Consider the following 14,564-nt stretch of genomic DNA (forward strand, 5'->3'; position numbering starts at 1 on the left):
CCCACTTTTAACTACAACTTATAATAAATTTACTGAATCTAAAAACCTAGCCGGTTTTTTTACACGATCTGATTTACGTACGATATTTACTTGTGGTGTTTCCGTCTTAAACTGTCTCTGGATACTTGTTAATCCGACAATTAGAACTAGAAACTTCATTTATTTCTTTTCAACTTATAGCTTTTGCCTGGCCTTCAACTAACTCTATGCTTATTGCAATTTAAACAGCTTTTCCATAGGTTTAATCTTCCTCTGATAAAAGTTTCCTTGAAATCTCCTCCGATTTTAATCTACAAACTTGTCCCTAACTGCCACTTTCAAGAATGTACCCAATTCAGCACATTATGATAATTTCTTTAGTTTTTTCATAAAAGAAGTTAGATCTTCTGAACTATCTTGCGAACAATTATAAAATTTTTATCTCTCCGCAAACACTAGTCTTTTTGGATTATAATGATCTTTTAATGTTTTCTCCAGTTCGGCATACTTTTTTGTACTGGGTGTTTCAGGTGCCAATAAATCTTTTAGTAACCCATATTTTTCTCCACCAATTAAAGTCAAAAATAAGGGTACTCTTTATTTTTTGGATTGTGTTTCACACTAATAATAACTTTTCCATTCTCTTCAAATAATTACTAATATCGTCTTCCTTGGGATTAATATTGGGATTATACAAAACCTTCGGATTCTATTTAATCGATGTGAGAATCCTAAAATATCTACCCAGCAGTTCTCATGCTTGCTATTATCTATAAAAGAATGCTGCACTTAAGCCATTTACCAATCCAGTGGAAATTTGCTCATATTATAATGATTGGAAAATCAGGTAAATTGCCTGTACCTTTCTTCTATCATCCGATAAGCTTGTTACCCTTGATATCCAAGATACTTGAAAGACTTCTGCTAAATAGAATAAACGAAACTGTGCCAGTCGTGAACATAATATCCGAACATCAGTTCGATTTCCGTCAAAAATATTCAACAATCCAACAGTGTCCTAGAATAGTAAATAAAATTAAGAAAAGTTTGGAAGAAAAGACTATGTCTGCCTCAGTATTTCTCGATTTTCAGAAGGCTTTTGATAAAGTCTGGAACAACGTTTTCCTATATAAATTTAAATCTTTACTGCCTAGCGATATGTACCTTATCCTGAAGTCCTATATTAACGAACGTTTGTTCCCAGTAAAAATCAATAATTATTTCTCAACCCATCACTCAATACAATCCCGAGTTCATCAGGGAAGTGTCCTCGGTCTCTTCCTATAATAAATCTTTACTGCTGACATACTTATTACATATTATGTCACAGTGGCGACTTTTGCCGATGATACCGCCATTTTAGTATCAAACAAAGACCCAGACATTACATCTAAAACGCTGCAAAATTACTTGCATACATTAGTGAATTGGTTGACAAGATAAAAAATTAAAGTCAATAACGAAAAATCAACCCAAATCACATTTACAACAAGAAGACGCACTTTTCCATAAGTTAGTCTAAACAATGCTCCCATTCCTGCTAGAGACGTTGTGAGATATCTTGGGTTGCATTTGGACCTAAAGCTGACCTGGAAGCAACACATTAACTTCAAAAAAACTCAGCTCAATATAAAATTAAAGCAAACAAATTGGTTACTTGCCAGAAAGTCACAACTGTCATTGGAGAACAAAATACTGATTTACAAAGTTATACTAAAACCAATATGGACTTACGGCGTAGAACTCTGGGGCTGATCAAGCCTTCTAACACAAAAATTTTGCAGACCTTCCAATCAAATACACTGCGTATGATAGCTAACGCACCTTGGTATGTGGGCGATGCAACCTTCCACAATGACCAGGAGCACCAACTGTAAAAGATGTCTTATCACTTCACGCCAACAAGACCAAAATTCTTAATTCAACGCACCAAACTATCAGTGAATTATATCAGCCACCAATGGAGAAACGAAGACTGAAGAGGACTTGGTCAGAAGACCTTGTTACATAGGTGAAAAGTCAAGTCAATATTGTCATCACATTTACCAATTAATCAATGTACTGTTTATGAATAGATTGTAAATGTGAATTTAAAAAATAAAAAACAAGCTTCGACTTAACTTATTAATTTGTTGTGGACACACAGACGGTTGCACACACAGACTTGTCTTTTTTTCTGAAAATAAAACTAAACTTTCGGATTATCCTTTTTTTATCTCATCGTCGTCGCCAATAGGTTATGTATTAATAATAATTTTATAACTTAACACTTATTCAAGAACGACTATAACAACAAGCCGGGATCGATGATAATTAAGACAATCGACAACTGTCAAAACTATCTGACTCTGTCTCTAGTTCCGTTCACGGTTACTAGGGACAGGGTAATATTATCCATATACAACAGTATTGTTCTTATTTATCTTTATTATCCTAATGCTCCGCTAAATTTGAAATTTACCTTAGGAACCAATGGAGAAAGGAGAAATAATTTCGGCTATAAGGGCAGTTAAGGAAAGTTTTAGAGATATAAGACTGCAAATGGCTGCCCCGTTAGCTGTTTTTATAGGAATTGAACAAGCATTTATGTATGCTGGTTTTAGTAAGGTAAGTATAAATCTGTGTGGTAATATAATGTGTTTCAATATAAATATGTTTCATATTATTAGAATTAGAACAAATAATTCATAAAACTGACAGTAAAAAAAATTAAGTAAAATAATACAGCTATTTACGAACATACATTAATAACATATTCTTTAAATACTTAGTTTAAAATACTCAACGGGGGTTTCATGACGAAAGTTCATAAAGCGAATACAGCACTTAGACCTATTTGTATTACCATGAATTCTTCTTGTAGTAAACTGTCAAATTTTTATTTGTTAAATAAACACAAGAACAAGACTAAATTTATCAGCTATAATAAAGTTATTGACATTATGTACCTACTGATAATGCCTATTTATACCGAAATAATAAATTCTATAATAGTAATGGGTGATTCATTGAGGTACTTTTTCCAAAAAGAAAAAACACTGAAAAAATTAATTTTATTTGAAAATATTTATTATCATACGTAAAAATCATTCTTTACAATTACGTCTTAAAGATAATTTCATTTAAATGTTGGCCGTGACTGCGGTTAAGATGGTCCATTCTGAAGTTCCAATTCTCGATGATGCTTTCGAGTATTTCGATTGGAATTTTACCAATAACTCGACTAATATTGGCCTTCAATGTCTCAATAGTAGCCGGTTTATTCATATTGACTTTGGACTTAACGTAGCTCCAAAGGAAAAAGTCTACAGGTGTGATGTCACAAGATCTAGGCGGTCAATTCACTGGTCCGAAGCGTGAAATAAATTATTTATCGAATCGTTATCGCAGTAAAGCCATGTTTTCACGGGATGTATGGCATATGGCGCTATTTTGTTGGAACTAAATGTCGTTGAGACCACGAGCTTCAATTTCAGGCACCAAATAGTCTGTTACCATGGCCGAATAACGGTCTCCATTAATAGTAACATTCTGGTCGGCCTCTGTTTTAAAGAAATGTGGACCGACCATTCCACCGCCCATAAACCACACCAAACAGTTGATTTTTCTGGATATAATGGCATCTCTTGAACTTCTTTGGTTAGCTCAGTACCCCAAATACAGGTATTTTGTTTATTCACTTACCCATTAAACGAAAAATGGACCTAATCAGAAAGCAAATTTTTTTCGAAAGCAGTGGATCTTCTGAAAACTTACCAAGAGACCATCGACTTAAATTATGACGACACGGAAGGTCGGTTGGCTTTATATCTTGCACTAATTAAATTTTGTATTCTTTTAAACCAAGATCCTTACGTAAAATACGCCAAGTTGTTGCATACGACAAGCCAAGCAATTGAGAACGGCGACGAATCGATTTTTCATTATTTTCGCGTACACTCTCCGCTACCACCGCTATATTTTCATCAGTACGTGCTTAATGTGATCTATTTAGTCGCGTGTTATCCTATAATGAAAACTTACTGATGTGTTTCATGGGATTACCGAGTTTCAAACTTACTGATGGTATAGCGCATTGAGCGTTCGGTAGGTCGATTATGTGGACCATAAGCTGCTCTAAGCATTCGAAAAACATTCCTGATAACATTTTCATTCCATTTTCGTAACACGGCTAAACAATTTCTAGACGCTGTGCCGGGCTATTAGGAGTAAAAATGATACTTTTTATGACGAGACTACGTTTGACGGACGAGCGTAGCCAGTCCGACATTAAGCCGAGGCACAAAAAGTCATTTTTACTCCGAATAGAACATACTATTTTTTTTATAAACAAGCAAATATTTATTGTTACTATGGTTACTTCTATCGATTTTCACTGTGACAAATAAGAATAATAGAATAAACACTTTTGTGACGTTTGAAAAAATAATTTGTCTAACAATGGGCTTTGCCTTATATTCACTATTAGCGAATTAGGAAGATTTATGGAAGATTTCAAAGCAGATATTTCTAAACAAAATTTTAAACCACAGTATGGAGGAGATATGAGTATATCAGAGTTGTTGGACACATTCCTGAATACTATAAACGATAAAGAAGAGACAATAACATTTACCATAGAAAAGAAATATAATAACATCTATCTTTTCTGGATGTTTTTAATCTCAAAGAAGGATACTGGATATGGGGCATAGAAAACCAACACACACACCAACATCACATCAATATTCAAAAGGCCATCATTTAATCCTTATACGATGTAGCCATAATTATTTGTTCTAACGAAAATTCGTTGTTAGAGGAGAAAAAATTGTTAACATCTGTTTTGTGAAAAAATTATTATCGTTTGTCATTTATAAATAAGGAATTTTTAATAATAGATGGAATAAAACAGAACAACTTAGAACCAGATCCTATAACATCCACAAAAATTAATACGAGGAAAATAACAATTCCATACATAAAATAATTATCACACATATTAAAAGAGAAAATTAATAGAAAGAAAATACCATTAACAGGAAGTCAATAACCTATCGAGGATATATCATTTATGTTTTAAAATAATACATATAAAATCACAGTTAAGTATTAATATTGAGAGTAAACTAAATGCAACACCCAGAGTCACGATGTAGGGATAGTATCATAAGATTTTTTTCTCATGATTTACTATGGGATCACTAACAAGAGAATTTTACTGTCATCATTGCATGAGGTTGCCTTTTTAAATACAAATCACATGCTATGATTTTTCTGACGAGTATTCTTAATATAAAGTTGATTTCTTGCAATCGAATAAACTACCTTCCAATAAATTTGTCCCAGATATTTGACAATAACATTTTAAAACCATCTACTTTAACCCTTTCATTACTGATTTCATTGTAGCTAAATAAAACTGCTTAAAATGACTTTAATGATATTCGTTGATACCTAGAAACCTAACAAAGCGATTGCCATTTTTTACATTGTTGCGTATCCTATCCTTGTATCTTTAGAAAGGACTTGGGACATATATGTCCCATTAGTGTTGAATGGTGGGATAAATAAATTCCATCAGTAAAGAAACAAAACTTATATTGAAAATAAAAAAAGTACATTTTACACAAAAAATCATTACTTCTTATGAATGATGTGGCAAAAAACAATTTTTGCATAGAGGCACATTGCACGCTGTACAAATAGTCGTAGTTCGAGTTTCTGCTTTTCTTAAGTCAACAAATACCGTGTGGACTGGCCTATTTTTCGCCATTTGTTTCTTGATCAACTGTGGGAGGGAATAAATGTCTATGTAAAACCTTCCGGCTGTAAATCCTACTTAAACCACTCCGATTTTATTTGTAATACTTTTTTCTAAAACTAATGCCTCTTTAGTTCATTTTATCCCATCTTCTTTTTTATCGAAATATTATATGCTTTGGAGCATTCATCTGGTATTGCTATCAGAATATATTGTACTACAATACTAAACAATCTGCTTTATAATTTTGTGTAGATCTTTTGTTCAACTGTTTCTCCTGGTTCTGCTTATTTATTGTTTCTGGAAGTTTTGTGGCCCATTTAGTGCGTTTAGTGTTATTTCGATCTGTTCTTCGTTTGGGTTTCGTTTTTGCTGCTGTTCTGTGTCTCCTTAATCAATTGTATTAATTCTTCTTTTTATACTATCATACATACACCTAAGTACTATAAACTGGGTAACCATTTTTAAAGACAGCAATAAAATTTCAGTTTTATTTTCTAAAAAATTTTTAATATTAGCATTAAATGAGAAACAATAGTAAGAACTGATTTTTTTTTAATGAATGTGTATTTAAAATAGATTTCAATGTTTGTTCCATTTTTAGTCCTACGTAGTCTGCACATTAGGAATACACCGACTGAATTTAGTATTCTTGGCAATGGGACTCTTACAATCAATAGCTGCGTGTACTCTTAGTATGTTACTAAGAACAATCAGAAGGTACTACGTTGTTGGTAAGTAGAACTGTAAATGTATACAGGGTTGGGATAAGGTATGGAACCAAATCAATATCTTTGAAATGAAAAACACGATATTCATGACACTTTCAATGCAAGTACAATAACACAAAACGCATCTGAAGTCATGTTTTTATCACTACTCTACTTCCGGTTTCACCGGAAATACTCTTAACTTATTTAATTTAAATGAGAAAGCCTGTATATTTTTGCAGATTTTAAGTGAATTGGTTAATAATACTTATTAAAAAATTACTTTAAAATTAAATGATAGGTAAATTTATTTACTAAGACCAATGAGAATGATAATTTTTTAAAATTTCTTCAAATATTCAAAATGTTTGCAGCTCACATCCTGACAATGTGTAAGTCTATTAATTTATTTACTAGTCTACTGCGAATAAAAACGTATACTCGTGTCTTAGGATGTTTTTTTGTTTTAAAACAATGTGGCAAGAAATAAAGGAGTACTATCCGGTATTGAAATATTATTGTTGATCGGTTATGGTGATCGTGTTATAACTCATCAAGAAGTGTCTAATATTTTAGTGATTCCCATATCACGTTTAACGGTTACTAAAACATTGCAACGTTTAACTGCAACTGGGATGGGCCAAAATTTGCCAAAAACTGAAAGTCGCGAACTGAAACGGAACGGAACCGCAACGGAACATTGCAATTGAATTAGGGGAATCACCTCAAACTTCCTTAACAAATTTTGCACTGTATCATGGTATAAGTCGACGTTCTGTTAGGAAAATATTAAAAATTAAAAAGTATCATCCGTGTAAGATACGGTTAGTTCAAAAATTGCCAGACGATGATTTGGACCGATGGATAGAGTTTTGCTAGTGACTGATGGACATTTGTAACGACGACAAACATTTTACAGCCAATGTAGTGTTTTCCGAAACTGCATCTTTTTGTTTAAATGTCGTCATAATCACAATAACTCTATAATATAGGTAATGTTCAAGTAAGAATTCTCATTGAATTCATGAAGCACATACCCAGCATCCAAAAAATTGAATATTTGGATGTGAATTGTGGTTTATGCTCTCCTTTTTATAAACGGAAACTTGACTCGTGACAAGTATTTAAATTTACTAAATAGCCAAAATATTCTTGCACTTCAACAGAATCACCAGTTATCACAAAATTTTTGGTTTCATCCCCTCTATTATCGATGGTTTAGAGAATTTTTGAATACAAATGTTTTAAATCGATGAATTGGACGTAGAGAATTCATATGGTATGTCTACACTGGTGTACTTCTACTTTCAACATGCATTTCAACATTCTTTCAACATTAAGTTCAACATACGTTAACACATACCTTCGCTTATGCGCTTAGACGCATGCCTTTTCCCTGTCCACATAATATAGTGCCTTCAGTCTATTTACGATGGATAAAAGTGACGCTATTTTGTTAGTAGGATTTGGTATTTCATATTTCGTGTTAAAGAAAGTTGAAAAACGTAAAAGGTTGAACCGAACAACTTCGATGAAAAAATAGTTCAAAACTCGTAATTTTTGTATTCCAAAGAATTTAGAAGGTAATGACAATGTGTTGTTTAAGAATTTTACAAGGATGTCAATAAACAACTTTGACAATCTTCTGTATATGGTTAGGCGAGGCCATTAAGAGAGAAATGTGACAGCAACTTTGGAAAATCAATACCTGTTGATGGAAGATTGGCGATAACTTTGCAGTTCTTGGCAACTGAAGATAGCTATTTATCATTTAGAGTGTCAAAGCACTCTTCAACAAAATTTGGTTACAAACATAAAGCTATGTTAGCCTCCTACTGCCCGAAAAAGCGAAAAATTTGTACTTTGCTATCAACTATGCATAATAGAGGCAAAATTAGTATGTAGAATCTAGTGTACTAGAAAATATTAATAGTACAAAATGGCTTATGATAGTTTTTTATAATATAATTGACATATTATAAAATTTAAAAGATTCTTTTAAACGAAGAGTGGAAAACTAAAAAAGGTTACAAACGACGCGAATTTCTCAAGCAGTTAGGAAAAGAGTTTGTTGCCACTGAAACAAGTGCAGATGAAGCTTGTACATCACAAGGTCATCCGCAAAAACTTGGAGAATTAAAACGTGGTAGACGTTAGAAATGCCACAGAAATTAGGACAGAAAAAAATATTTCCAGAGATGTCAGAAGTGCAATTGATTTGTTTTTAAGGACCATCACATAACTACTTAGAGACATAGTGTGGACATAGCTCTTCAGTGGCATGTTCATTCTTTGGACCTTAACCCGTTAGATTTTTTCTTTGGGGTTATTTAAAAATACGTAGACGACCAACATGCTTGCAGGATTTGGGATAAAGAATTATTTGAAAAAAAATATTATGACTCATGAATTTATTAATAGGCTTGCACATTGTCAGAAGGGGAACGGCGAGCATTTTGAACATTTGAAGTTTTTTTTTAATTATTATTCTCATTGGTCTTAGCAAATAAATTTACCTCTTTTATAACTGAAAGTGATTTATTTCACGTTTTAACATTTCTTTACCAAACTTTGTATGATTAAATTAGGAATATCAAGTTATTTTAAAATATGCAAAATATACAGGGTATCCCATTTAAATTAAATAATTTGGGAGTATTTCCGGTAAAAACGGGAGTAAAGGAGGGACAAAAATATGGCATAAGATGTGCTTTTTATATCGTCTGTCGTCTTTCTTAATATCGTCTTTTTCGTTTCAAAAATATTTACTTTTTTCCATACTTCTTTCCCGCTCTTTTCCGTCTTATTGGTTTAAACTAAAATTATCGAACTGTTTTCTATGTAAACTTATTACCGAGTTTCTCAATTTACACAGTCCTAAGCTTCCAGTAAATTTTTAATTGTATACAAAATGCAATTATCAGAAATGAAAAGGAAGATACGTTGCAATGGGTAATAGGCGAAGAGCAAATAAACAATAAAGAAGATATACGAAAAAAACTCATTTTGGAGATATTTTTAACTAATCAAACGAGAAAAAAGAAAATATTATTATAGAAATCAAGGACAATAAAGTGAAAAAGTAATCTCAAACCTTTTAGATTAAATTATCTTAAGGCTTAATTTGTTTCCGTCTGGCTTATTTTTTCATTTCAAAAAAACTTTAAATATAAAAAAAAAGAAGAATGGAAAAGACGTACAAACAACGAATCTAAGAGACAAAGAACTATATCATCTAACTATAACATCTAACAATAAATCGATGAAAACTTTCATCGAATTTTCAACACTTCCACAAAATTTATTTGAATTTGTTATTAATACAGCTGTTTCAGCAGAGTGCTTTTCTCAAGTGATGAAAGAGGCCTTCAGAAAACAAAGACGGGAACAAATAATATTTTATTAATGTTATTGGAAATATCACTAACTACTTAAAGACAAAAATCTAAACAAAAAAGACAAAAATATATAAAGCAACAATTAGACCGGTGATAGCATATGGAGCGAAAGTAATGTGTCTTACGAAAAAATATGAAGAAAAACTAAGAATAATTAAAAGAAAAATTATGAGAAGAATACACGGCGCAATAAAGTCCGAACAAGGAGAATGAACCATGAAATAAGAAATAAAACTGACGGGGAAGACGTAGTAAAATTTATTAAAGCACAAAGACCGATGCTATGGACACATACAAAGAAGAGAAGAAGACGCACTAATTAGAAAGATAACGAACTGGAAACCAGTAATAAACAGACCAAGAGGAAGACCAAAAAAAGGACGGAAAGACCAAATACCAAAGAATATATCATGGACATCTCAAACTGGAGAGAAAAGATTCAGGACTGGAGAGAGTGAAAACAGATAAAAATCTTTGTAAAATACTCGACCTATACTCTACTTAGAATAATCGGTCTATTTAAATTTTAATTGTAAAAATAAATAATCAAAGTAAACTATTAGTATTCTAAATTCTTTTTATCTCTATTATATGTATAAAAACAAATTTATATTTAATTAACTTATATTGCAGGTGTTGGATTTGCGTTTCATGGTTGTCTCATAATGGTTTTAATTTTATGGAATCCAAGTGAAGATGATCCAGCACTTTTTTATGTAATTTCTGCATCATGGGGAGTATGTAATGCTATTTGGGAAATGCTCATTTTTAGTAAGTATTTTTTCTACTTCTATATTCCATAATGATGTCCATAAAAGAATAATGAAAGCAATCTTCTCTCTCCATTCAGAAATTTGATTAAACTCGCTATATTTGCTAGGATCCTTTAATTTTTTGCTACTATTTTTCTGGAAATATTTTTCTGAAACTTGCTTAAGAAACTATCCCGAGATAATTCGACTTGCACTTATTGTATCTGAAATAACTAATCCGAGATATCTCATTTTGAGCTATTTAGTGGGAATTTAAGCAATTTATTCCTTTAAGTCTTTCAGAATTTAAACGAATTTAGACGGAGTAGTTGTTACAAGTCCTGGCTGGCTAATATTAGACATTGGACAGGTCGAACGGCCGTGGATTTGTTTCATATAGCTGCCGACCGAGAAACATTTCATCAGCTTGATGAAATGTTTGAAATGCTTGAAAACAAGCACGACACACAAAGAAATTGTTACAACTTTGTATTGCGTCAATAAAACGGCGGAAGGGGAAAGAGGGCTTGGAAACGACCTCAGTGTGTAAACAACACGTGCTGCGTCCGCTTGTGTATACGTAATGACATTTTATGAAATTGAATCGTTATTGTATTTACTATGAATTCTAGTCAGGGTAGTGAAGATTCAGATGAGTTTTGATCTAGATGTATCCGGGACATCAGAAAGTGACGGTGAGAGTGAAATGTTATCAAGTGACTCAGATTCCAATGAAGATGATGATAGTACAACCGGTTTACTTCAAGCAGTCCGGCAATGGGATAGAGTGGATGTACACCAGCAAGGCAGGGCTTCCCTTTTACTGGTAAATCGGAGTATCATTTCGATATACAGGATGTTGAAAATAAAGTTTGAGTTTTTCAGTATATTCAATAGTTTCATAGTATTCATTAGTTATTCAATATATGTTCTTTGATGATGGACTTGTGGACAAAATTGTTCAAGAAACAAATCGTTTTGCTTATCAAAAAAGGCGATTAGGCTTTCGCAACATATAAAAGAGAACAAATGGAGACCGACGGATAGTGATGAAATGTGAGTATTTTTTTCAAAAATATTACTGCAGAACTTGGTAAAGAAAGAAGTGCACTGGGTTCAGTGGTCCTAAAAACCAATAATTAAAACGCTTTTTTTTTCGTAAGATTATGAAATATAAAAGTTTCCTCAAAATAAAGCAATACCTGCATTTCTTTAATAATAAATCTTTTCGACAAATCATAAATACCTAAATAATATGTACAAATCTTTTTATAATTTGAAAAGGGATATAACAATTGACGAGAGCTTACTTCTCTACAAAGGCAGACTTGGATAGATTCAATACATTACAAACAAAAGAGCACGATTTGGTATAAAGAACTACATGCTGTGTGAATCCTCCCCGGATATATTTTAAATAACATAATTTATACTAAAGAGAATACAAAGTTTGACAAACAATATAGAGATCTTTCAGTGTCAAGACGTATTGTTATGACTCTAATGAAAACTCTACTGTCGAAAGGTCACTGTTTCACTACAGACAACTGTCATACATCTCTTGAACCACAAATTTTCAGACCACAGATATGAAAGCTACCAGATGAGAGTGTTGCAGAATCTGGTAACCTTGAAACTGAAGAAAACCGTTGTTGTGCCGGTTTTTGCACCAATACGATGTGTAACTTACAAAATAATTCATTGGGTCTATAATAGTTACCTTTACATTTGATTTGATATTTAATATATCTACACTAAAAATTAAGACAAACAAAACTTAACAACACATTGGTGATTTAATAAAATTAAAAAGTAGCTTTTGAGTGAACAAGAAATAATTATAATAGGTAATTTTAACAAAACAAGATAAAGTAGTTAATATAATAATTTGAAATTTGGAAGTTCTAGGAAGAACCAAATTTGGAAAGTAGTAAAATGGCTGTTAGAATAGTGACAATTTTTAAAGATATACAATATATATAATATATAGGTGGATGGTGATTTAATTTTATAATCAAGTTAATCTTCCTAAACCAGAATTTTATTAATAACATAACTATTTCATTTATAATGCATTCTTAAATTAAAACAGTTTTAGCTTTCAATACACAACAAATTATTTTAGACGAGATTTTATCTCGTTAGCTGTAGATAAGTAAATGTCAAAATTGGAAGGTATTTAACATATTTTAATTTACTTCAGTATCTCAATGAGACACTTTTTAAAACGTCGATTAACCCTGCACATGTGTCACTCGAAAAATGGCAAACAGCGTTAATGATGTTATCGATATCCTTCATTAATAAATATATTAATTACTTTTTCACTATAATATAAAGATAACAGTTATATTTTAGAATAAGCGTGCTGAAAAAACCGAGGTCTAGTGATTACTTTTGAAAGTACCAAGTTCGATCAAAAATCAAAAAAGGGCAAATAAGATAATAAGATAGCCAAAGTACAATTTAAATATTGGAAACTTTGGAAATCATTATCAAAAATCGTATTTTGATAACGATTTCTAAAGTGGAAGTCGAAATGTCAAATAAATTTCATTTCTAACTTAAATTGAGGCTTATTTCTCAAGTACAATAGTAAACTGCATAATATGCCACAAAGACATATCTTCACAACAATATATTTAAATAAAGTTTTAGAAATTCCTAGTCTAGTGATTGATGTCAAATACAGAATTGTACAGAAATATGTCATACAGAAAGCGCAAGAACTAAGAAAGGAAGGAAGAAAAGTGAAGGTAGGATATAAGAAAATATATTCCGATCAGGAAATATGGCGCTGGGAGGGCATGAACCAAACGTTGGTGGTAGAGACAGCAAAAAACTAAGCACCAGTAAGAAAAGGAAAGAAAAGATGACGAACAATGCGAAGAAAAGGATTACGAACTATGAAAACGAAACAAAACAAGACAGTAATACAAAGGTAAAGCCGAAGAATGACAAGATATATTTAGCTACATGGAATGTCAGAGGAACCTTTTATGAAAGTACGCTAAAAGAACTAATGAATGAGGCAAGGAAGTATAAAATCGACTTAATGGCTCTTCAAGAGACAAAACAATTAGGATCGGAAATAACCGATATTGAAGATATGATGCTCTTCAAAAGTCGAGGTAAAGATAGAATGCTTGGAACTGGTTTTTTAGTAGCTGAATGTATCAAGGACAAAGTGATAGCTTTTAATTATATCTCTGATAGGATGTGTTCAATACGAATTAAAAGTAAGAAAAGGAATTGGAGTAGGAATCTTTACTATGAACAGCTAAATGACGAATACGAGCGCCTACCTAAACGTGATGTAAAAATAATAATGGGTGATTGTAATGCTATAGTGGGAAAAGTAGCTCTGTGGACTGCAGTAACTGGTAACTACAGTAAACACGAAGTAACAAACGATAATGGTCAAAGACTTATTGGATTTACCATGGAGAAAAACATAGTGGTGAGAAGCACACAACTAAAACGAAAAGAGGTATACAAAGGTACGTGGATCTCCCCAGATGGAAGGACAGTGAATCAAATAGATCATGTTATGATTTAAAGTAAATATATGAATATCGTTTAGAAGGTAAGAAGTATGAGAGGAGCTGAAATCGACTCGAAACATTACCTCGTTAAAGTCACGTGTGGGAGGAGGCTGGAAGAAAAAGAGAAATCGAACAATAAAGCGAAGAGAATGTACAACATTGAGAAACTTAAGGAAGTAGAAATAAAAAATAAATATAAAGAAGAAATAAATAAAATTCTACAATAATGTGACCAAAATTTACAGACAGATCAAGCCTGGGAACAAATTAAATCTGCCGTAGGAGAAGCTAGCGAGAAAATAGTTAAGTTCGACTCCAAGAGAAGTACAAACAAAGATTGGTTTGACGAAGAGTGTCAGGCGATAGCAAAGCAAAAGAAGATCAGGCAATAAATATTAACAGATAATAGAGAGTGTAAAAAACAAAAATATAGATTA

General features: G+C 32.1%; 1 protein-coding gene across 1 annotated transcript in view; it reads left to right on the top strand.

Moving 5' to 3' along the window:
* Positions 1–14,564, top strand: part of LOC140434601 (uncharacterized) — a 147,368-nt gene that overhangs the window by 119,171 nt on the left and 13,633 nt on the right. The window contains exons 9-11 of the mRNA XM_072522982.1: positions 2,446–2,586; positions 6,327–6,456; positions 10,464–10,601. Coding sequence (XP_072379083.1) covers positions 2,446–2,586; positions 6,327–6,456; positions 10,464–10,601 — 409 coding nt within the window. The remainder of the gene's footprint in view (positions 1–2,445; positions 2,587–6,326; positions 6,457–10,463; positions 10,602–14,564) is intronic.

Source organism: Diabrotica undecimpunctata, chromosome 2, assembly GCF_040954645.1.
Source record: "Diabrotica undecimpunctata isolate CICGRU chromosome 2, icDiaUnde3, whole genome shotgun sequence".
In the NCBI taxonomy this organism is placed as follows: domain Eukaryota; kingdom Metazoa; phylum Arthropoda; class Insecta; order Coleoptera; family Chrysomelidae; genus Diabrotica; species Diabrotica undecimpunctata.